The sequence below is a fragment of the Aristolochia californica genome, unplaced genomic scaffold (assembly GCF_029961685.1).
Source record: "Aristolochia californica isolate CCGP_79_NKW_82.1479 unplaced genomic scaffold, dmAriCali1.0.hap1 SCAF_13, whole genome shotgun sequence".
Classification (NCBI taxonomy): Eukaryota; Viridiplantae; Streptophyta; class Magnoliopsida; order Piperales; family Aristolochiaceae; genus Aristolochia; species Aristolochia californica.
The window spans coordinates 22,453,624-22,478,279 of record NW_027181804.1 but is presented as its reverse complement, the minus strand read 5'-3'; the positions used below and the strand labels follow the sequence as shown (position 1 = coordinate 22,478,279).

The 24,656-nt window shown below is 37.7% G+C and overlaps 1 protein-coding gene across 2 annotated transcripts; it reads left to right on the top strand.

Annotated features, from left to right (window-relative positions):
• Positions 1–370: 370 nt before the first annotated feature.
• On the top strand, positions 371–3,138 carry LOC137949101 (uncharacterized). Of its 2 annotated transcripts, none has more exons than XM_068795376.1 (6): positions 371–535; positions 1,102–1,190; positions 1,300–1,351; positions 1,678–1,727; positions 1,812–2,069; positions 2,798–3,138. In XM_068795376.1, exons 1-6 carry the CDS (start codon positions 397–399, stop codon positions 2,927–2,929), a joined length of 720 nt encoding a protein of 239 aa, XP_068651477.1. In that variant the 5' UTR covers positions 371–396; the 3' UTR covers positions 2,930–3,138. The 2 variants fall into 2 exon arrangements, with proteins under 2 accessions (XP_068651477.1, XP_068651476.1); XM_068795375.1 differs by having other exon boundaries at positions 371–640.
• Positions 3,139–24,656: the final 21,518 nt, after the last annotated feature.

The following is a 24,656-nucleotide window of genomic DNA, read 5'->3' as shown; positions in this document are numbered from 1 at the left end:
AAGTGGTTCTTGATCACCTACATGACTACATCTTACTTTAACCTTTTTTTTATTATAAATAAATTAGTTTATTTTTACTATAACATAAATATCATAATTAACTTTTCCGCTATTTTCCATAGAGACATAGACCAAAGAAAAGCAATTAAAGGAATTTTTTTCCAATAAAAAATAATTATTCTGATGTAACGACACAAACAGTCACAGGCGATGGAAGCACAGTATGTTTTAATTTGTTCCCGTTGGTAAAGTTTACCAGTTTCAAAGAAAAAACAGTCTCCTTGAAAGTGGAGCCTCTTGTAGGTGAAGGTGAAGCGGACATACTCTTGCACTTCTCAGTTACGTGAGGGTTTGGGATGGCTAAAATATTTGTAGAGGTCTCTTACTTTCTTCTATATGGAGTATAATTCGCCAAAAGCTAAAGTTTCCTCATCTGCAAGGGAGAACCTCTTTACTTTGAGGGTGGGGCAGGTATTCACTGGCTTTTGCATTGGGTGCGGAATTGGTATCGGCGTCGGGCGCCCTTTAAACTTCGGTAAGGAACATTTTTTTCCCGCCACCCCTTTGTTCCGCTCAAACACCATGGATTTCGGAAGTTCTGTTAGGGGAACGAATGCTGACAAACCCAAAAATTCAGCTGGTAGTAGCTCATCTTCAATTTAATTACAATTTCTTTTTGACAAGCTTACTTGTATTTCTTTTACTGTTCTGGTTACTCGGGTATCTGCTGCTCGCACTACCTCTGCATTGTCGCTTAGTTATGTCCAGTGATTGTTAAGAATAGTTTTTAACTAGTGGAGTAAGTGCTTTGGTTCTTGTTCTTTTAGAAGAGGAATTAGGTCCCCGAATGGGCAGCCCTATATTTGGTACAGTTGGTTTTAAACTGGGTCTGTGCGTCCAATAAAGCCTTTTCATGTAGATTGCACTTGGCCTGGTAGAGAGACCTATGAGTTTCTTTTCCTCCAGCCTGCAATATGCCCCAATCTCTATGATAATAGATTCATTATATGGAAGCTTGAAATTTGAAATCTATTACTACTTTTGCAGTGTTTTTAGTATTTCCTTGAAGGCTCACGCTTCACACAACATTTTGTTTAACAGGAACAATACCGGCCTTGCGAGAGATTATGGCGGCTACTCGAGGAGCCACAGATGCATTTTCTGGTGTAGGACGGCATCTTAATGGCTCTGTATGTGTTCCTTTGATAGTTCTGCCTAGTTTTATTAATTTTGGTTTATGTCATCAAGTTCCAAAATGTGAATGGGAGTAGACATTTTTTTCTGGTTTTGTCCTGTCAGCTTGGAAGGCTGGGACTGAAGAGCATTGAAGCAGGCCTTGGATGTGGAGTTGGTAAGCATTTTACCAGGGTCCAATAGCTCCCTAATATCTTAAGTGAATTTTGTCTACCTGAATGTCCAATAGCTCTTGATGCATTTGATATCGATCTCCTGTAGTCCGATTTTCATACTATGCTGTCTCCCTAACATTTATAAGATCTTGAAGTTGGAACATGTTTTCTAGTATCTCCCATGTTGATGAATGTAGTCTACCATAATTATACTGGTAACGTTTTATGTGCATGCCTTTTATCTGCTAATAACAATTTTGTTTGGTAGCTCTGTTCATAATGCTGTTGGATATACATTGTAACCAAAACCTTTATAATTTTTTGATAGGCCTTTACGTAAAGCCTGGTGTGGTGCATAGAATCCAGTCTTTCTTTTTGGTATCCATCATTTTCCTAACGTCCTTTGCTTTAAAATATGATCATATGCTCATCTTTCTAAACTTAATCTGGCACCTTTCATAGCAAGCAGCAGCTAAGATGATGACATCTGTAAGGGTGCCTAGTGGATCCGGCATTGTCCAAGGTTATTTACAGAGCAGTGTTGGTAAATTATGTGACAGTGCTAGCAAAAATCTGCAAAACCAACTTGAAAGTAGCATGTCCTCAATACTTAAAGCTACAGAAAGTACGGCACTTGGCAGCCGATCTGAGAAGGTCATCCACAGTTTCTTGAAAAATCCTGTTTTGAAAAATGAGGAGAAAATGGAAGTTGAGAAACTGGTAAGTCAAAAAACAGGTCGATAACCATTTTTTATGTTAGAGTTCTGTCTGTAACTTTTTTTTAAAAAATCTGTCTGTGTCGATCATAACAGAGCAGTTATCATGAGTTATTTTGTTTCTGTGCAAAGTTTCCTTTTTCTTGCTTCTCTTCTATATTAGAAGTACTATTACTACACACAAGGATCTCTTAGAAACAAGTTTGGGTCGGGTTGGAATTATTATGATTACATGTGTGGTTGAGAACGATAACTTTCATGATTGGTTCCTAAATGAACTTGTTCCTCCAAGTTGTATCTCCTTGTTTATTTAGTTATTTCTTTTATTTTTTGCTCTTCATATTCTTCAGTGTTACAACAGACCCTCGCCCCCACAAATGGCCTTTATTCCCCGTAAGCACTGATAAGATGACAATCATATATATTTGATCTTCAGCATATGGGAACAGCCAAAATAATCATTCCCCTGTCTATCCATAAGGATAACTAAATTGCTTTGGGGGATCAAGTTTTTGATGTTTTTGATTTCTAACTTGACAGTGCTATTACTTATCCTAATGTAGCAATTTCATTTGTAGGCTGCCCGATTAAAATCAGAAAAAAACTTGCTTCAAGTGGGAAAATTTTTCATTACCTGTTTCCTCGTTTTTGCCACTTCTATCTGGTCTCTTATATTTCCTTGTTTTTTTTTTTTAAATGGCAGCTGTAACTTTAGTTTCCCTTTGTATCCAGCTTTTAAAGCATCAGAAGATGATTGAAGAACTGATGGAGGAAAATAAAAACCTTCGTCGGGTACTCGTCGAAGATCTTAAGGTACCACCTAGCAAGCTGCAAAGTAGCAAAGTCGAGAAAAATTCCCGGTAGTGTACTTTATCTCATGATATGGAGAAATGTTAGGATAATTGATATGCTCGTCTGATACAAGGGTCTTTTCGAGCTGATTTGTAGTAATGGAAGGAAAGAAAACAATGTCAGACAATGGCAGGCTCGTCTGATACAAGGGATTTTTTTTCCCGAAAATTATGAGAATTTACAGAGATATAAAGGATACAAGACTCAGGAAGAAAGTTGGCTTCACAAGTTGGAAATTCATGTTCTCTCATTGACTCATGTCAGATTTGTAGATGTTTCTAGGAATTCCCCTTTCTTGTTGACAAAATATCAAGGGAAAGCAATCAGGATTTCAATGAATTAGAAAAAAAGAAAAATTAAATACTTTTGCTTCCAATATAGCTGATCATAATAAAAACTTTGGGTACAACGGCTCTCCCTTCTTTACTCTATTTATTTATATAAACCATTTTGTTGAAAAAGGTTACGTATTATATAAAAGTTTTGAAAACTTTTTTGGGTTAAGTATGTCCATTTGATTTTTCTAATATATTATTGAATGCTTTTAAAAATTTGAAACACATGCGATCGGAACTTTCTTCATACGCATGTGCGATTGTTTTTGTTAGTTTCCATTGTTTACAAAAATGAGGTCTAAACCTCTTAAAAGCTTGAACTTCCCTTCTCTCTTGATCACATGTGAGACATGGATGACGCTCACATTTGCATAATCTAGTGCATATAAAAGCTTGTTGATGTATTAGTTAGGTACCTAATATTGATATTAGAGTATACATCACGTCAGGTGTTTGAATCTCAGAGGGGCCAACCCATGAAAAGGGATACCTAGTGTCAAAGTGAAAGTTGTTACGAATGTGAAAAAGGTCTACATGATCTAGAGTGAAACTTGTCATTGAGGGGGCCATCGTGGATGTCAACACAAAAGTATGGTAGATTGTTATGGTCCTGTTAAAACTTAGGATTTCATAATGTATAATCAAAGTAGAAGAGGATTATGGGGTAAGAAGAAGAAGGAGAGTTGTGGAGAGAAGATTTAGGAGGAGAAGAAGAAGAGTGACAAATTTTGAGAAGGAGAAAGAAGCTGGAGAAGGGTTGTGGACTAGTTCCAAATCCTCCCCCTTAAGCTCTATTTATAAATCATAAAAGTATAATATTATAATTATACCCTTCACCCTAGTAAGAGTGAAGAAGAGATATAAAACATAAACTAATTACATCAATGAAAGTCTAATGTATTCGTATCTTCCAACACTCTCGCTCAAGCTGGGAGGTAATAGTAGTGATCTCAGTTTGAAACAAATAACGTAGATGTTGTAAGATACTTCTCCATCACAATGTCCCAAGGATAAGTACGAAACCGGGCACAGACTCTCAAAGGGAAGAAATGAGTGATAAAACAAAAGTCAAAATGAACCTCAAATGATTTCCAACAAATATAGTGATAATGGTCACTAAAATGGGTAATGCCTATCATTCACAAGATGGAGGTAAAAAACCCAAGGATACCAATAAAAAGTCTCAATGAACTTAAAAACACCCATATATAAAAAAGATCAACCATAGAAATGCACCAAAAAGGGTTAGCCAAAGGGGGTAAACGAGAGCCAAATAAAGGATGGTAGGAGAAAGGCTACCAAATAATAAAAAAAGTAATGAGAATCAATAGGAAGATAAGATTAAGAAGCTGGGGCCATCATATGTTTTATTTTCCAAAGTAATTCAAACTCTTCATCATATGTGTTGAAACCAGTGCACTAAAAGGCTCAAACCTTTTAGGAAAGCAACTGTACGGATCTTATAAAAGGATTGACCCGATATAAATATCTCAACACTCCCCCGCACGGGGAAACTCGTGGAAATTCGGGGCCCGTATAAAGCGCACGGGGACAACTGTGGAAACGCGGCGGGAGCGGGATTCGAACTCGGGACCAACCTGCTCTGATACCATGTTGAAACCAGTGCGCTAAAAGGCTCGAACCTTTTAGGAAAGCAACCGTACGGATCTTATACAAGGACTGACCAGATATAAATATCTCAACAATATGAATCTGTTAAATTTATGGAAAAGAGAAATACTTCATTGACTTCATAAACTTATTATAATCATAGTACATGAAACTCTATTTATAATAGAGGAAGGTAGTAGAGTCCAATTACAATAAAACTACCTTTGTCCCAATTACACCCAAACCCTAACACTTAAAGATAAAATTTAACATAATTAAATAACCCAATATAGATAAAAGACAAACATAACTCGAACTATAACTCTTCTTGGACATGACCATAAGATAAAGATGCCTTTGTGAGTCCTTCTTGATCTTCCAACTTATGTCATAAGGATGCCAACTCTTGGTAATCTTGGTGGGTCCAACTTTTTACGGGCTTAGGTCCATCTTGTGGGCCTTCCTTGGTCATGTGACCCATCTTATAATACTCTTAGATATGTGGGCCTTCTTTGGTGGTGTGGCATAGAGCCCATCTTCCAACATTTCCTCTCAAGCTGGGGGTGAGAGAACATCATGAACTCCCAGCTTGCTGCATATAATCTTTTAGTATTAAATGGTACATCTTCCAATATGCCTTTATCTTCCAACACTCCCCCTCATACTGTTGCATCCTTCCATGAGGCCTTACTGGCACAATATAGGTGAGAGTAAAAATCACTCCTACCCGGAAAGACATTACTCCATACTCTAGTCCTAATGCTGGATGTAGGGCACACTCCGTCTTCTATAGGTAGTGTGTCTATCGGTATTGCTTTGAAGTGTCCACCACCGTGTCCCTCCATAGGAAAATGACTCTCAAGTGGTAGGAGTAATAAAAGCCATTAAAGAGGGGGGGGGGGGGGGGGGGGGGGGGGCTAGTGGGTTTATTTATAATGGTATCCCATCCATGATATTTTTTAGAATTAAATTTATCATGGTGTCCCAATCTGGGCACTAACTCTCATGGTGTTCCAACTGTGATATTTTTGAGACTCAAATAAATTATGGTATGAGAAAAGGTACTGAGACCTATTCTTCAATAATAATGTCTCATCCAAATAGACATAATAGCAACAACTGTAAAGTAATACGACCATCTTCCAACACATATAACATGAACCAAAATAATAAACCTTATAGAAGGACCCATGAAATAATCATAATCCTATATAAATATTTTTTCTTATAAGCTTCATCATTTGTGCTCCCCCCTTCTTGAATATATTGGTCACATACTCTTATCCACAACATATGAAATAAAATACCTCTTTCTTATATTTATTCTACTTCTCCCCCTCAAGCTGAGAGGTAATGGCAGTGATCCCAACTTGAGCCAAATATCATAAATGCAACAATAAGTCCAAATAAAAAAGATGTATACGTAAGCCTTCAAACGAGGGAGAAGTCAGATATTTTCCTGATATAGCAACTCAAAAAGTGACTCAAAACAATGGGCTTCAATTTAGATTTTTCAATGCAGTAGGATACTTGCATGACCTTTGATTCTTCTAATTCGAATATATCTTTCAATATAGATCAGTTTGAAATGAAATTTTATCCTTAAGAAAGTAGAGTTAAATACCTTTCATCCAAGTATAACATCTCTTCATAAAATATAATTATCAGAAGATAAATAATCTAATAGATTTCGGTTTCTGTTATCAGGCCGAACTAAGAACTGTTTCTCCTTTTTTTCCAGAATGACCATTGACTCTTCCAAGATCAATATCTCCTTATATAAAATTTATACCAATTTTTTTTTGAATAGGTAAGAAAATATACTTACATATCTTTATTTTTATATATAATTCTCCATATAAAGTCTCTTTCTTGATAACATAAAATACCTCGGAATTTGAAGCTTTCTACTGCTGCTCGAACTTCTTTTGCAATCTGACCTTTGCTGCTTCAAATATTGATTTCTCGTTGTAGATAATCAGATCAAAATTTGGTTGAATAGGTAAAAGAATAGACTTATAGATATTTCTTTTTATATATATTTCTCCATATAAATTCTAGTTTTTGATAGCATAAAATACCTCGGAAACTGAAGTTTTATTCTGCTGCTTGAACCTCTTTTGCAATCTGACCTTTGCTCATTCAAATATCGATATATCTCTGTAGATAACTCTGATTGGAAAAAGTAGTTTTTACTTGGAAAGTTGACTCAAATATATTTCCTTCAATATATAATTTTCAATATGAAAAACTCAGTATAGAGGTGAAAAACACAAATGAATCTATAAGTGTAGGGAATGAAAAAAAATAACTACGAACTTAGACTTAGGGTTTAGAGCTTAGAGAAAAGGATCACATTACCTCTGTGGGTTGACCACGTCAACTCACAGAACCTGCTCTAATACCATGTTGAATTTATAGAAAAGATAAATACTTCATTGACTTCATAAACTTATCATAATTAGAGTACATGAACCTCTATTTATAATAGAGGAAGGTAGTAGAGTCTAATTACAATAAAATTACACTTGTCCGAATTACATCCAAACTCTAACACTTAAAGATAAACTCTAGCATAATTAAATAACTCAATATAGATAAAAGACAAACATAAATAAAACTATAACTCTTTTTGGACGTGACCAAAAGATAAAGATGCCTTTGTGAGTTCTTCTTGATCTTCCAACTTATGTGATAAGGATGCTAGCTCGTTGTAATCTTGGTGGGTCTTAGTTCGTATGGGCTTGGGCCCATCTTGTGGGCCTTCCTGGTAGTGTGGCCCATCTTATAATACTCTTAGATATATAGGCCTTCCTTGGTGGTGTGGGCTAGAGCCCATCTTCCAACAAAATCAATGTCGACAACAGTTAGCAAATAATAAACCCAAGGCAAACAACTGAGTTCTTCTTCAACAATAATTTCTCAATCAAATAGACACAATATCAACAACGGTAATGAGACAATGCCCAAATAACATATACCAAATATGTTATTATATAGCAGTGGATAACCTGTAAATAATAGAAGTCCTTAAAAGTAATAAGGACACATGAGATAATCTACATCAAGTCCATCCTTGAATAAGGAAGATGTGCACCAAATAATAAGCTGAAACTAAGTAATAAGTTGTCAATAAGTCGAACCAAGTGTTGTTAATCTTTTAAAAAATAATAACTGAACTGAGTATTGCTGGTTCCAAGAGCAGATGTAAGGTCTTCATAAAAATAGAAAAGAGTGAATAAAACATTAATGGGTGTTGATTCCATGCTTACTACATCAGTGATTAATTTAGACACCAAATCAAGAGTTAGCCATATTAAACCAACAAATAAGCAGTCAATGACATAAGTGTCATGTTCCATGCTAAGAGATATAATTACAGAATGAAATTGATTCTGAAAGGCAAGATAAAAAAAACGAAGACAAAGCTTGAGTCTAGACCATTTATAGCTTGAAAGGATTTCACCGAGTGATAGGCTGAGCAAGGCTACTCACTTCATAAGGAGATAAGTACACCAAGTGCTGCTACAACATGCTATTAATATGCTACAAGGATTTCTGATAACTAGAGAAGAAATACATGATCTGAATATGATCCTATATCATAATCTCCTTACATAGATACTTCTATAATTTGTAACATTAAATCAAGTAACTACTTTTTTTAGGAAGTTGCCATATTTCAGAATATAACACTTCTTCTATTTGACAAATAAATCAAGGAAAGTTTCTAAAAATAAGATGATCTTCTAATGGTTCTTTCCAGATATTGTTAGTTAAAAAATTTAAACTTTCTAAGGGTGGATCATGAGATACTTTCCTGGTATTGTTGATCAATAACAACAATGTTAGGAATTAGATGTCCTAATTTCATACCAACGTGAGCAATAATAATAAAGGCAGAAGAAGAAAAAAAAGCAAGCATGAAATAACACAATAAGATTTATACAGGTTCACCTCAAGGTGAGACTACGTCTTGTCTTTTGCCGCTGCAGTAATCCATTATGAAGATGAAATAGTTTATAAGAGAAATCGTACACTTATAAGTGTTTTCTGTAACATCTCTCAGGCTGAAACTCAAGGTCATTCTCCAATGATAAGCCCTAACAATGGCGCCCTCAAATATAAAGTGAAAATTAGTGCAATCAGATTACAAGTGTGAAATCCCCAAACTACACTTAATGAAAAGCCAATCAATATATCAAGGATCTGGCGGGGGCTCCACCCCCACACCCCCAGGAGGGGGGACTCCCAGCTTCCTTCCAACCCCCATGACGACCTTACCGCGAAGGTTGACCTGCGTACTAACTCAGTGTAAGGCGTTAATTAGGCTCCACAACTTAACAATATCCCACTTGGAGATAATCCATCATAAATTTCTCCTCTGCAACGACAACAACTTCTCAATCCTACGAGAAGTCCAACTAAAGTTGCACACAACTTCAGTTTCTCAATCGTAACAGTCTTTGTCAACATATCAACTGGATTTTGACTCCCTCGAATCTTCTCAAGTGCTAATATTCCATCCTCAAGTGTCGATCTATTGAAGTGATAACGCACTTGTATGTACTTTGCTCTGGCATTATAAATAGGATTATTTACTAAATGAATAGTAGTCTGATTGTCACAATACAACACATTCTTCCTATGCTTGAGACCTAATTCTTCTTAGAAAGACTGCAACCATACCATCTCTTTGTTGGCTTCGGTCACGATGACGTATTTTGCCTTAGTAGTGGAAGAACAACTATCTTCTACAACTTAGAGATCTTGCTAACTATTGTACCACCCAATGTGTATACATATCCAGTGGTACTCTTCCTACCATCAATGTCTCCAGCCATGTTAGCATCTACATAACCATGTAAATCCCAAGTCTAACTTTTTGAAACATAAGGCTGAGTCTGCAGTGCCTTTCAAATACCTAAGAATCCACTTCATTGCTTCCCAATATTGTTTACCCAGATTACTCATATATCTGCTCACAACTCCCACTGCATAAGCTATGTGTAGTCTAGTGCACACCATAGCATACATGAGACTGCCAATAGCAGAAGCATAAGACACATTGGCCATGTTGGCTCACTCCAACTCTGTAGAAGGTGACTGCTTCTTAGATAGCCTAAAGTGACTAGCCAAAGGAGGACTCACTGGTTTTGCATCATTAATGTTGAATCTACTCAACACCTTCTTCACATATTCTTCTTGTGATAGTTTCAAAACATCAATATCCCTAGTAATCCTCATCCCAAGGATCTGTTTTGCAGCTCCCAAATCCTTCATTGAAAACTTCTTGGATAACTCCCTTGTTAACTTACCTATTTCCTGTTTGCAAACACCTTCTATTAACATATTATCAACATATAGCAGCAGAATGATGTAGGAGTCATCAAACTTTTTCACATAACAGCAATGATCTACCTGGCACCTCAAGAAACCAATACTACTCATGAAGATGTCAAACTTCTTTTACCACTGTCTTGGAGCTTGTTTAAGACCATACAAGTTCTTTTAAAGTTTGCACACCATTTTCTCTTTTCCCTGTGCTTTGAAATCCTGTGGTTGCATCATGTAAATTTCTTCCTGCAAATCACCATGAAGAAAAGTTGTCTTTATATCCAACTACTCTAAGTACAAGTCTTCATTTGCCACTAGTCCAAGCATTGTTGTAATAGTAGTCAATTTCACTACTGGAGAGAAAATCTTAATACAGTCAATGCCTTCTTTTTGTTGAAAGCCCTTTACTACCAGTCTGGCCTTGTACCATTTGCTGCTAACATGTTCATCTTTTATTTGCTACACCCATTTATTCTACAAGGATTTCTTCCAGTTTGGTAGCTCAATCAACTTCCATGTCTGATTAGATAGCAATGAATCCATCTCATCCTTCATGCCCAACTCCCTCTTGGTTGATTCATCAACTTGCACGACTTCCTCATTTGGAAAAATGGACCAAGCCCACACGACCAAGGAAGTCCCATATATCCAAGAGTGTTGGAAGATGGGCCCAAGCCCATAAGATATGGACCCACTATGATCACATGAGCTGGTGGGACCCACCATGATCACGTGAGGTGGCATGATGAGTCATCACATGAGCTAAAATCCTTATCACATGAGTTGGAAGATTTGTCAAATTTTCCTAGATTAATGTAATTGATTTATCTGATTTATCTTCCCTTGATTTATGTAGATTTGAATAATCATGATTGATGTAATTAGGTTTAAGTTCCAGGGGCATATAGTAATACTGTAGTTTGATTAATCTATACATTGAGTTTCAGGGGAAGGGTTAGGATATAAGTCCATAACCTCTTCTTCTTCTTGTTTTCTCTCAATGAGGCTTTTTTTTTCTCCATGAGCTAAATCCATGGAGTCCTGAAAATCAACATGGTAACACAACATTGATTTTTGGGACTCACATCTTTGGTGTTCAGGATTGAAAAGAAAAATCCATTACTTTTTTCTTTGCTCATATTATTCTTTTGTTTTTCATCGTTACTAGAACTCCATTTTTGTTGAGGAGTTTTTCATATTGTTGTTGCTCGGTGAATGAGTTTGTAAAGCATAAGCAAATTCTATTTGGTGGATGATCGAGTTGTGGATGATCGTGGTTTTGTTACATACATCTTGAAGGATCTTCTGTTCCAACATCGTTTTCATCAAATTTTGTAAACACCAGAGTTTGATTGTTTTAATTATGAAAATGTCTACTAAGAAATTTATTGGCTCAGGCATGATCATTGGGAGAATCATCCGAACTTAAGCAATAGTCCTATCATCGAAAGGTCACCGATATCTTCGAAAGTACTCTACCATTATCATAGATATCGTAAGAAGTTCTCTGCCATCTCTATCTTTATTTCTGAAAATATATCTTTGGCAACTTGGTGTTGTTCAAAATAGAGCCCGAATACCACTGCTTTCCGAGAGATCTTCTCACTGCTATCTTTCCAGCAAGCATCCAACATTTTTCCATTCCCGCCTCTCCAAAATGGTCTCTGTCGGTGATTTATCTTTGAACGGATGCACTCCAAAAAATCTGCTACTTATTATCTTTCAACCAGCACATTCTCTGCTAGATTGATCTATTTCGGGTAGTTTCCTTTGTTGTTCCTTCACTAGCTATTGTTTCTCCGAGAAGATCTCTGCCGCAAAAACTACCAGAAATACATTTAATCCTCCCTTGTTCGGAAAGTACTCTTGGGACTTATCTTTGTTCGGAAAGTTTGTGGCTGTCTCCTTCACTGGAAAGAGAAGTTTTTTGTTATGGTCCTGGGTTAAGGACCTATGTCTTCCGCTCCTAACAGGCCGGTCTTTTGGGTAGTATTGGCTAGGTGCTTAACATTTGGTATCAGAATGGGCTCCCACGTCGCGAGTTCGAGTCCCGGGGAGCGCAAAGGCTGGATTAAAATTACTGGTAGGTTTGGAAGGGGCGACCTAGCGGAGGGGGGCGACCTGGAGAACTGCGAAGGGGCACTAGGAGTAGGCCGCCGCTAGAGTAGGCCACCGGGTTGGGCCAGTGTCGTTACGCCGCTGTGGTCGTCTGCTCGCGAAGGTGGGGTGTGATGTTATGGTCCTGGGTTAAGTACCTATGTCTTCCGCTCCTAACAGGCCGGTCTTTTGGGTAGTATTAGCTATGTGCTTAACATTTTTGGATATTGGGATTGATCTTCTGTACTGCTCCATCGCTGGCATTTCCATATCGAGATACAAATTCTGCCATTGCATTTTTTAGAAAATCTCATAGCTGTCGCGGTCTGATAGTCTCCTGTCTTTGGTAATCGAAGAAAGACTCGGGAGACAACAGATAAGCTTTTTGGTTTCCTTCCGAAGCCAAAAACCAATTTTTAAGGGCCGCACTCCGTTGCAGCAAGTCATCCTACCGAGAGCTATTGATTCTTGTTGAGAAAATCACGATTGAAATCAAAGACAAGCTCAACCATTGTAAATGGATTGTATAAAATTGCGAGAATCGAGATTATAGATTATAAAACTCTTGTATAAATTAACTCTTCATTCAATAGAAATCAACATATGAAAAAATAAACTTCCTTGTTTTACATGGTATCAGAACAGACGCTCTGCCCTATCTCTGCAGCTCTCACTCCCTCGTCTGGCCAAGAGGTTGAGCGATTTTAGCCTTTTCTTCTCTCGAAAATTTTGCCGAGTTTTTTCTTGCCGTTCCTTGAGCTTCACTGCTCACTATTTTCTGCCGCTGCACTGCCGTTCGTCACCCCACCATTCGCCGTCATTCACCTGCTGTTCGCTGCTTCATTAATTTTTTTCTCTCGCTCTACTCCGAAGTGAGAGATGAGAAGATGAAGATTTACAACAAACCTTTGTGCTTCTGCGATAAATTAAATCAACACCTTTTCCCAAGGTCTAAGTAGAGCCATGATCTGAGCCAAGCCAATACAGATTCGAGCCGAACAGATCCGAGCCAAGCTGAACCCAACTGAGCCGAGCCAAAACCAACTGAGCCGAGCCACACCAATTTTTCGGCCGAGTCAACTCGGATCTGGTTTTCCACTGTCAAGCTCTCCTCGGGTAAATTATTATTTGCCCTCCCTTTTATCACCATTTCCCATCATCATGATGAATGATCAAGCTTTGAATGGAGGCAAGCTTGATGTTGTCCATCCATATTTTATTCATCATTCCGATCATCCAGGAATGGTGCTCGTTTTTCTCAAAGCAATGCCCCTCATATTTTTCAGATTGAGAGGGACATTGCTTGTCTTGCTCAAGATTAGATGACTATTGCGGCTTATTACACGAAGCTTAAAAGATTATGGTATGAACTAGGATCCTATAATGATACCGTTTGCTGTTGTGGGATAGACCATAAGAGATGCAGACTGATGCAATTTCTCATGGGCGAGGGCAAATTCTATTGATGAGTCCACTTCCTGATGTTGCCAAAGCTTACTCTTCTATTGTACAAGAAGAGAAGCAGAGAAGCCTTGGGACTGTACGTGAGACGATTGTGAGTTCAGCCATGGTCGTTCAATGGACTGAACCAATAGCTTTGGTTTTTCAACGTGGACACGGTTCTTCTTGTACTCCTAATCAGAAACCTTTGCACTGCTCTTATTGTGACCGTGACCATCATGTCCGAGAAACATGTTGGAAGCTAAACGGGTACCCACCAGACCACCCTAAACATGCTTCAAAAAGGCCTATTCAAGGAAGTAGTCCTTTCAAATGCAACAATAGGTATCAGTCTTCCATCAACAATGTCAAGGAGGGTCCAATATTGCCAGAATTGCCATCAGTGATGAATGGTCTTCCTGCTTTGAAAATTCAGCAAATATTATCTATTATGCAAGGAAAAGGGACAACACAATCCACCAATCCTAAAGCTAATATAGTTGCCGCTACCTCAGGTTGTTACAAACATTATTTCTAACCTGTTCTCCACTCGGCATAACAACTGGTGGCAAAATGAGTGTTCTTGCTACTGTTGATGAGCAAAGTTGGATATGAAGAAATGTGGTTTGTGCATGAATTGACTCAACACACTTACAATATATGATATGTCCGGTCTAGTTACAGTTAGATAGATTAGTTTTCCCACTAGTCTTTGATATTTTCCAATGTCAATATCTTCTTTAATCATGGCACACAAATTTACATTTGTATCCATAAGTGTGTCAACTGGTCGACAATCCTTCATTCTTGTTTCTTCAAGAAGATTCAAGATATATTTCCATTGAGACAATATTATCCCATGCTTGGATTGAAGAACTTCTATGCCCAAAAAGTATTTAAGCATACCCATATATTTAGTCTTGAATTCCTGACATATCATATTCTTCACTTCTTGTATGCTCTGAGCATCATCACAGGTTAAGATAATATCATCAACATATACAACCAATAATATTTCCCCTTTGACAGTATATTTAAAATATACTGAATGATCGATCGAGCACCGATGAAAACCAAACTGTAGAAGTGCTTGACTAAATTTATCAAACCAAGCCCAAGGGGACTATTGAAGCCCATATAAAGAGTTTTTTAACTGGCATACCGACTCCCCCTCAACCATATAACCAAGTGGTTGAACCATATAAATTTTCTCACATATATCACCATTTAAAAAAGCATTTTTGACATCCAATTGATATACGGGCCAGTATAAGTTAGTAACAATAGATAAGATGATATGTACCGAATTCAATTTAGCAACAGGAAAGAAGGTCTCCTCATAATCTATCCCATAACATTGAGCATAACCTTTAGCAATGAGTCGAGCTTAAGATGAGCAACAGATCCATTCGGGAGTGAAAACACTAAGAAGACAAGCGATGGTGAGACATAAAATTTAAGATAGGATGCGAAGTAGTATAGGAATGACGTTCATTTCGTAAAGCAATAGGCCTAGTTTCAAATTCAGGTCCAAACATAGGAGGAGAAGAACTTACCTTTGGTGGATCAGACAACTCCACATGTGAAGGTACGACTGGTGTGTTAGGGGTGGATTAATATCTTAACAATGAAAGACAAAAGTGGACACGGAGTGGTAGAAGGAAATGTTCATCCTGGAGGAGCATCATGGGAGTAGTAGAAGGAGCTGTCCTCAAAGAAAGTCATATCTCTAGAAACAAGTATCCCCCGAAGGGCAGGATTGTAAAAGATGTTGAATTTATAAAAAAGAGAAATACTTCATTGACTTGTTATAATTAGAGTACATGAACCTCTATTTATAATAGAGGAAGGCGGTAGAGTCTGATTACAATAAAACTATCCTTGTCCCAATTACACCCAAACTCTAACACTTAAAGATAAGTCCTAGCATAATTAAATAACTCAATATAGATAAAAGACACACCTAAATAAAACTAAAACTCTTCTAGAACGTGACCATTAGATAAAGATACTTTCTTGAGTCCTTCTTGATCTTCCAACTGATGTGATAAGGATACCAGCTCATGGTAATCATTGTGGGTCCTACTTCTTATGGGCTTGGGCCCATCTTGTGGGCCTTCTTTGGTCGTTTGACACATCTTATAATATGCTTATATATGTGAGCCTTCCTTGGTCATGTGGGCTTGACCCCTATCTTCCAACAAAAGACACAACCTTTATGGGTGCAAGAGTACCCAAAAAACGTACACCTCATAGCCCGAGGATCAAATTTATTTTTTTGTGGGGAAGTAACATGAAAAAACTTGTACATCCAAACACTTTAAGACGAAGAGAAAACGGATCTTCACCATGAAATAAAACAGAGTAAGGAGTTTTATTACAAAGTACCGATGAAGGTAACCTATTAATAAGAAAGCATGTCGTAAGTATAGCATGAGGCCAATAAAAATAGGGTACCATGGAGTAGAGGAGGCCCCGAGCAACTTCAAGAAGGTGATGATTATTCTTTTCAGTAACACCATTTTTTTTAGGGGTATAGGTACATGATGTTTGATGGATAAGCCTGAAATCATTAGACAAATATTCCTTAGCATTATCAGACCTAAGAATTTTAATTTTCTTCCCAAATTGTGTCAATACCATAGCATGAAAAATTTTAATCAGAGGAGGAATTTTTGAACGTTCTTTAAATAAATATAACCAAGTCATTTGACTAAAATCATCAACAAAAGTGACAAAATATTTAACTTGAGAAATATTTGAGACACATAAAGGTCCCCATACATCAAAATGTATTAACTCAAAAGGAGCAACACTTGTAGTTGTAAGACGAGGAGAATATGTACACCTAATGTGTTTACTTAATTGACAAACCTCACAACTAAAGGTAGAAAGTAATTTTAAAGACGGAAGCAAAAAATGAAGTGAAGAGGTACACGGATTACCAAGCCGGTTGTGCAAAAGTTGGGCCTCAGATGTAGTGGATGATAGGACAGTTAATAGTGGAAGAATGAAGTAGTACAAACCACCCTTTTCATGGCCGCCACCAATCGCCCACTTTATAGTGAGATCCTAAAATATACAAGAAGACGATGAGAAGGTGATAGTGCAATTCAATTGTTTTGTTAATTAAATAATAGAAAGAAAATTTAAAGGAAATTGAGGAACAAAAAAAACATCTTGAAGAGCAATAGATGAGGTATGAGAGGGTGAACCTTTGCCAAGAACCTTGGTTTGGGTACCATTAGCAATAGTAACAAATTTCTGAGGAAGACAAGGAGATAATGACTGAAACAAGTGTTTGGAACCTGACAAATGTTTGAAGGCCCTGGAGTCGATGATCTAAGAGGAAGACGATGAAGGGGAAGAAAGCATACCTGAGGCAATAGTGGTAGTGGTAGTAGATAATGGAGGAATTGAGGATTCCATTAAGGACTTCATCTTCTAAAATACAACTTAATCTTCAGAAAAAATAGTCACATTTTTGGAGTGGGAGTCAGCCTTTTCTTCACGTTTGTCAACATTAACAGAGACTGGGTTAGCCATGGCCCAATCAGGTTTTCCATGAAGTTTCCAGCATATTTCCACAAGGTGGTTCTAACCACCATAGTAAGTGCAAAGTCGAGGCTCGGTATAGGAATTATTCGAACCCATTCGACCACCTCTATTTTCTACCCCCTAATAGTTTTGTCCCCTCTCATATTTCTACCTCGTCCTTGGTATGAGGATGATGTGCCCCGATTTCTCGAGAACATAACCGATGGAGCATCAATAGGATCAAGAGGGGATGGATCAGGGATCCGTAATAACGTGGCATTGATGTCATCTAAGCATGCAAGAGCGGAGGAACTTAGAAGCTGTGTCTTCGCAAACTCAAAGTAAGGCTTAATAGTTGACAAGAAAATAACTGCTGCCAAGGCCTCTCGTTGTCGTTCTTGAACAAAAATATCAGTGGAGTATGGCTGAGCTACTTTCCATTCTTGGAGAAGGCCCCGAAACCGGGCCAAAAACTCATGAATGTTATCTTTGTGTTTAGTATGCAACATACTTTGTAAGACATCATATACTCTTTGTAAGGAGGCAGTATTTGAGTAGAGCTTAGCACAAGTGTCCCAAATGTCCTTGGTTGTTTCCAAGTGGTCCAAATTGTTAGCTACATGCTCTTCCATGCTATTGATGACCCAACTGATAACCATGTTATCATTTTTAAACCACTTGTGGGAGGCTTCACCTTCTCCATCAATCGGAGAAGGGATTTTGATAACATGACTTAGAAGGTCATGAGTAGTGAGAACCCTTTGTACTGATTGTGACTAGCTATAGTAATTGGAGAGTCCTCTTAGTAGAATCATAGTAATGCAGAGCATGTCACTCTTATTGCTGGTGTGTCCACTCTCCATGATGAGGCAAGGCAAATGTGGAGGTCAAGGGCAAGGGCCTTCTTCAAATAACAATTACTCAATATAATTTGAAGAACCCGTGGACCAAATCAGTCACCAAAAATAGAGGAAAAAAGAGAAAATAATTTCTTCATGAGAGTAAGCACCAAATTATCAACAAATTTGTGCTTTTTTCAAGTGAGAATAAGATCCAACCATCATTCAATTCCTCTTATATTCTTAAAGGAAAAACAAAGAGGAGAAGGTAGATGCAACCGCTTAGGCCTTAATCCAAACTCCAACACAAACCGAGAGTGTTGAATTTAGGATCCTTTTTCCAATGTTATGTTCAAGGGAAGAGAGAAAGAAAAAGAGAAAAGGGGAAGAATGCTCTCGGGTTGAGAGAAGAAGAGAAGAGGAACAAGGTGTGCGCCAAGCCAAGAGAGAGAGATTTACTCAAGAGAGAACTGTAGAACTTGATTAATTCCGAATTACAACACCTCTATTTATAGTAGAAGAAGTGATAGAGTCCTTATACAATTAATCTTTAAATCTCCTAATTATATTCCAACTCTAACTCTCAAAGATAAGTCTATCATGAAAAGATAACACAATCTAATAGAGTTCTAATATAAGTTGAACTATAAATATTCTTCAATAACGTGGAAATAAGTGAGGAGGCCAGCTCGTGGCCTTGTCATTTTAGGTCCCACGTGATCTTCCAACTCGTATTGATAAGATTCCATCTCATAGTATCTTTGTGGGTCCCACTTGATCTTCAAGTCTTCTACCTAATTTCAGCTTGTGCTTCTTATATTCTTAACTCATGCTAGCTTGGGTGAGGACTCTTCTTGGCATCCCACATCCTCATGGTGGATCCCACTAGCTCGTGCACCATGGTGGGTTCCACATTGTAACACTCCCCCTCAAGCTGGGGGAGAGAAAACATCGTAGATGCCCAACTTGCTATAGATGGTAGACATAATCTTGTGAGTGACCGGCTTGGTGAGAATATTTGCAACTTGACTTTGTGATGATATAAGTTTTAGAGATAAAAGACCCGCTTAGAACTTTTCTCGTATAAAATGGCCGTCCAGTTCAATATGCTTTGTTCTTTCATGGAAGTCTAGATTAATGTGTATTGCTGCTTGATTATCACATTATAGATCCATCAGAGCTTCTTTGCAAAATCCCTATTCAGTGAGAAGATATCTTATCCATAAGAGTTCACTAACAATGTGTGCCATGGCTCTATATTTTGCTTTTGCACTAGACCGTGCTACTACATTTTGCTTATTGCTTCTCCATGTAACCAAATTCCCTCTAGTTATCGTACAAAATCCCAAAGTAGATTTCCTGTCATTCGGGGATCCGAACCAGTCTACATCTGAGAATCCTTCGATGTTGAAGTGACCATGATTTTTATAGAGAAGCCCTCTTCTTGAAGTTCCTTTCAGATGTCGTAATATTCTTTCAAGTTCTTGCCAATGACTAAGGTGTGGTTTGTGCATGTATTGACACACGACACTTACTGCATATTATATATATGGCCTTGTTACACACAAGTAAATAAGTTTTCCCACTAGTCTCTGATATTTTTCGATATCTACATCTTCTCCAGTACCTACACATAATTTTGTATTTGAGTCCATAGAAGTGTCTGTTGGTTTGCATCCCAGCATTTCTGTCTCCTCTAGTAGGTCAAGGGCATACTTCCTTTGGGATAGCACAATCCCATGTCTAGATTGTAATACTTCAATACCCATAAAATATTTGAGTAGTCCAAGATCCTTTGTCTTGAATTCAGCACATAATTTTTCTTTTATTTCCTGGATGCCCTCGGAATCACTACCAGTTAACATGATATCTTCAATATATACTGCCAGAATTACCTTACCTCTAGGTGCGTTTTCAATAAAAACTGAGTGATCTCTAGAGCATCTGTAAAATCCTACCCATATGAGGACTTGACTAAATTTCTCAAACATGCATGAGGATACTATTTTAGACCATACAAAGATTTTTTCAGTCAACATACTGAATCCCCCTCAACCACATACCTAGGTGGTTGTTGCATATAAATTTCTTCTTTGATGTCCCCATTCAAAAAGGCATTTTTCACATCAAGTTGATATACCTACCAGGAAGAGTTAACTGCCAGAGATAATAACACATGCATTGAGTTCATTTTTTCCATTGGAGAGAAGGTTTCCTCATAATCAATTCCATAACATTGTGTATAGCCCTTAGCCATGAGGCAACCCTTAAGCCGAGCCACAGATCCATCCGGATTGTGTTTCAAAGTAAACATCAACCGATGAGTTTCTTATCTGATGGAAGTGGGACTAGAGCCCATATCTAATTTTCATAAAGTGCTTGCATTTCTTCATCCATTATTGCCTTCCACCCTGGATGTTTGAAGCCTCCTGATAGGACAACGGTACATATATGGAAGAAATAGCAGAGAGAAATTGACAACATTCAGGGGACAAACGATGATGAGACACAAAATTTGATATGGGACGAGACGTAAAGGGTATGGTGCATGATCTGGGTTCTTTTCTTTGTGCGATAGGACGAGTATCGTATTGTGGGCCAAAAATAATTGGAGAAGATGGACTTACCTCATTGGGATTTGTAAACTTAGCAGGTGTGGTGTCAGCCGGTGTTTCTGAGGGCTGAGAAGTTTCTGTAGCAAGGGGCACAACCAGTCGAGGAGAACCTGGTACTGAAGATATACCTGGAGGAGCATTGTCATAATATTATGGAGAGTCTTCAAAAAATGTGACATCGCTGTACACAAGTAAACGCTGAAGAGTGGGATTATAACACATATTACCTTTTGTGTACTAAAGTATCCTAGAAAGATACACTTTATAGATTTAGGATAAAGTTTACTGTGTTTTGGGGTGAAAAAAATAGACAAAACATTGACACCCAAATATTTTCAAGGGCAGTGAAAACGGATCATCATTTGGTAACAATATAGAGTAAGGAGATTTATTACCAAGAACGGAAGATGGTAGACGATTTATAAGAAAGCATGCGGTAAGGACTGCATGAGGCCAATAAAAGTATGAAACTTTCATGGCATATAATAAACATGAGCTACCTCAAGAATATGACAATTTTTCCGTTTGGCTACGTTATTTTGTTGAGGAGTGTAGGCACATGATGTTTGATGGATAATGCCACTTTCTTGACAAAAAGAGTCAAGTTCTTTGGAAATGTATTCTTTGGCATTATCAGACCGAAGTATTTTTATGTTCTGACCAAACAGAGTGGTACCATAGCATGTGTTGGAAGATAGGCTCAAGCCCACGAGCTCAAGACAAGAAGCCCACATGTCAAAGGAGTGGCATATGTGTAAAATATGGTACTTTCCATAAAAATGGCATAGAAGTGTAAATATATGTCCCTTTTATGTCTTTTGTTTTATCAAGTTGTAGCCCTAAGGGCATTGTAAAACTATAAATAAAGGCATTGGCAAAGAGGTAGGGCATTGAAGCACTCTCCTCTCTTTCCACAAATTCTTCCAGCCCTCATTTTTCTTTTTGACGCAACCGTCTTCTCCCTTAATCCAAACTCTCTCCTTCCACGTTCTTCTTCTTCTCTTCTCCTTCTCTCTTCTTCTTCTTCTTCTTTCTTGTTGATCTAAAGTTCCTTTCATGAGATCCTAAATTCTACATGGTATCAGAGCAAGGTGTTTAGGATATCTTCATGGAGTTATTATGAAATCTGTTCAAGAAGTTGTAAAAGGAGTTTAGTCATGAAGAGATAAGTTCATGCTCTTCTTATTTACGTTTTTTTTTGTTTTCTTTTCTTATTTACATAATCCCTTTTACTGTTTTTTCTTTACTTCTTGAATTTGAGTCATATCAAGTCAAGATAAATCTTTATATATTTTAAAGATTTATTTCTATGACTAAATTGATGTTATAATCTTGACTCCTTGTAAATCAATTACAAGAGTGATCAAGATCATTTGCTGTTTGCATCTTATTAAGATTGATGGGTGAAATTCAATTACCTTTATGTAATTTGGATCCATCTATTTGAGGTAGAATTCCAACACATGTTACTGTATCTTCTCCTACTTAAGGTTGCTCATGGGTTTGTGTTATGTTCTTGGATGCCCATTATATGTTTGATGAAATTCCAGCAGTCATTTACCCTTTGTAGTTCCCTTTTTTTTAACTTCAAGAATTGATTTTTTTTTTACATTGAAGTCTCCCATGAGCTGAAGATAAATCTCTTCCAAGTGTCTTGGTTTGTCGTTAAATCTTCTCTAAATTTTTGTCTATTGCTTGTTTGTGTTGGAGTTTGGATTAAGGCCTAATCGATTGCATCTACTTTCTTCTCTTTGTTCTTATGAATACAAGAGAAGTTGAGTGATGGCTGAGTGTTATTATCACTTTCTAAAGGCAAAAATTTGTTGATAATTTGGTGCTTGCCCTTGTGAAAGAAATTGGTTCTTGTTCTCTTTTTTTGGTGATTGATTTGGTCTACAAGTTCTTCAAATTACATTGAGTAATTGTTCTTTGAAGAAGGCCTTTTCCCTTGACCTCCATATTTTACTTGCCTCATCATGGAGATTGGATACAATAGTAATAAGAGTGATATACTCTGTATTACTACAATTCCACTTAGAGGTCTCTCCAATTACATGAGCTGGTCATAATCGGTTCGGAGGGTTCTTATTACTCGTGACCTCTTGAGCCACGTTATTAACTTTCCTCCTCCTATTGATGAAGAAGATGCGTCCTACCACAAGTGGGTTAAGGATAATAACATGGTGATAAGTTGGCTCATTAATAGCATGGAAGAGTAGGTGGCAAAAAATGTGGTCCACTTGGAAACCGCCAAGAACATATGGGACACTTGTGCCACGCTTTACTCAAGCACTGCTTCATTACAAAAAATATATGATGTCTTACAAAACATGCTGCATACGAAACATGGAGATAATATTCACGAATTTTTGGCACGGTTTTGAGGTCTTCTTCAAGAATGGAAACTACTTCAGCCATATTCCACTGATATTGCCGTTCAAGAATGACAAAGAGAAGCTTTGGCAGCAGCCATTTGCTTATCGAATATTAAACCATACTTTGAGGTGGCCAAAACTCAACTTCTAAGTTCTTCTGCTCTTCCATCCTTCAATGATATTAGTGCTACATTACTTCGGATACCGGATCCATCCCCTCCTTCTCCTATTGATGCTCCATGGCGATGTTCTCTAGCAATCAAGGAACATCTTCCTCATCCCGAGGACGAGGCAGAAATATGAGAGGGGGTCGAACTATGAGAGGGGCTGAAAATAGAGGAGGTAGAATGGGTCAGAATTCTTTCCATACTGAGCCTCAACTTTGCACTTATTGTGGCCGTTAGAACCATCTTGTGGCATCATGATAGAAACTTCATGGCAAGCCTGATTGGGCCATAGCTAACCCGTCTCAGTTAACGTTGTGAAAAATGAAGATAAGGCTGAATCATCATCTGGAAATGTGACTCTTATGGCTGAGGACTATGCTGCATTTTAGAAAATGAAGTCCTTCAGGGAATCATCTACTGCTGCCACTACTATTGCCTCAGCTATGCTTTCTTCCTCTTCTTCCTCTTCCTCTTGGATCATCGACTCCGAGGCCTCCGAACATCTATCAGGTAAAAAAACACTTGTTGCAGTCCTTATCTCCTTGTTATCCTCATAAATTCGTTACTATTGCTGATGGTACCCAAACCAAGGTCCTTGGCTAAGGTTCCTCCTCTCTTACATCATCTATTCCCCTTCAAGATGTTTTGTTTGTTCCTCAATTTCCTTTAAATTTGCTCTCGGTTTGCCAATTGACCAAACAAGTAAATTGCTCTATCACCTTCTCACCGTCTTCTTGTGTCTTTCAGGATCTCACTACGAAGCAGGTGACTGGTAGCGGCCACGAAAAGGGGGGTTTGTACTACTTCACTCTTCCACCATTAGCTGCATTATCGTCCACTACATTTGAGGCCCAACTTTGGCACAACCGACTTGGTCTTCCGTCTACCCCTTCATTTCGTTCTTTGGTTCCATCTTTAAAAGGACTTTCTAATTTCAGTTGTGAGGTTTGTCAATTAAGTAAACATGTCAGGAGTACATATTCTCCTTGTCTTACAACTACAAAGTACTGCTCCATTTGAGCTAATACATTCTAGTGTATGGGGCCTTTTATGTGTCTCAAATATTTCCCAAGTTAAATATTTTGTCATTTTTGTTGATGGTTTTATTCGAGTGACTTGGTTATATCTATTTAAAGAGCATTCTGAAATTCTTCCTTTGTTTAAAAATTTTCATGCTATGGTCTTGACACAATTTGGGAAGAAAATTCAAACCCTTAGATCTGATAATGAAAAGGAATATATGTCTCATGACTTCAAATCATTTTGTGAGACTAATAGGCTTATTCATCAAACATCATGTGCCTATACTCTTCAACAAAATGGTGTTGCTGAAAGGAAAAATCGTCATCTTCTTGAAGTTGCTCGGGGCCTCTTCTACTCCATGAA

Excerpts from the sequence above, each read along its gene's own strand:
- LOC137949101 (XM_068795375.1), top strand. The coding sequence starts at position 397 with ATGGAGTATAATTCGCCAAAAGCTAAAGTTTCCTCATCTGCAAGGGAG. Across the intron at positions 1,352-1,677 it reads AGGCCTTGGATGTGGAGTTG|GCCTTTACGTAAAGCCTGGT; the intron begins GTAAGCATTTTA and ends ATTTTTTGATAG. Across the intron at positions 2,070-2,797 it reads AAATGGAAGTTGAGAAACTG|CTTTTAAAGCATCAGAAGAT; the intron begins GTAAGTCAAAAA and ends CTTTGTATCCAG.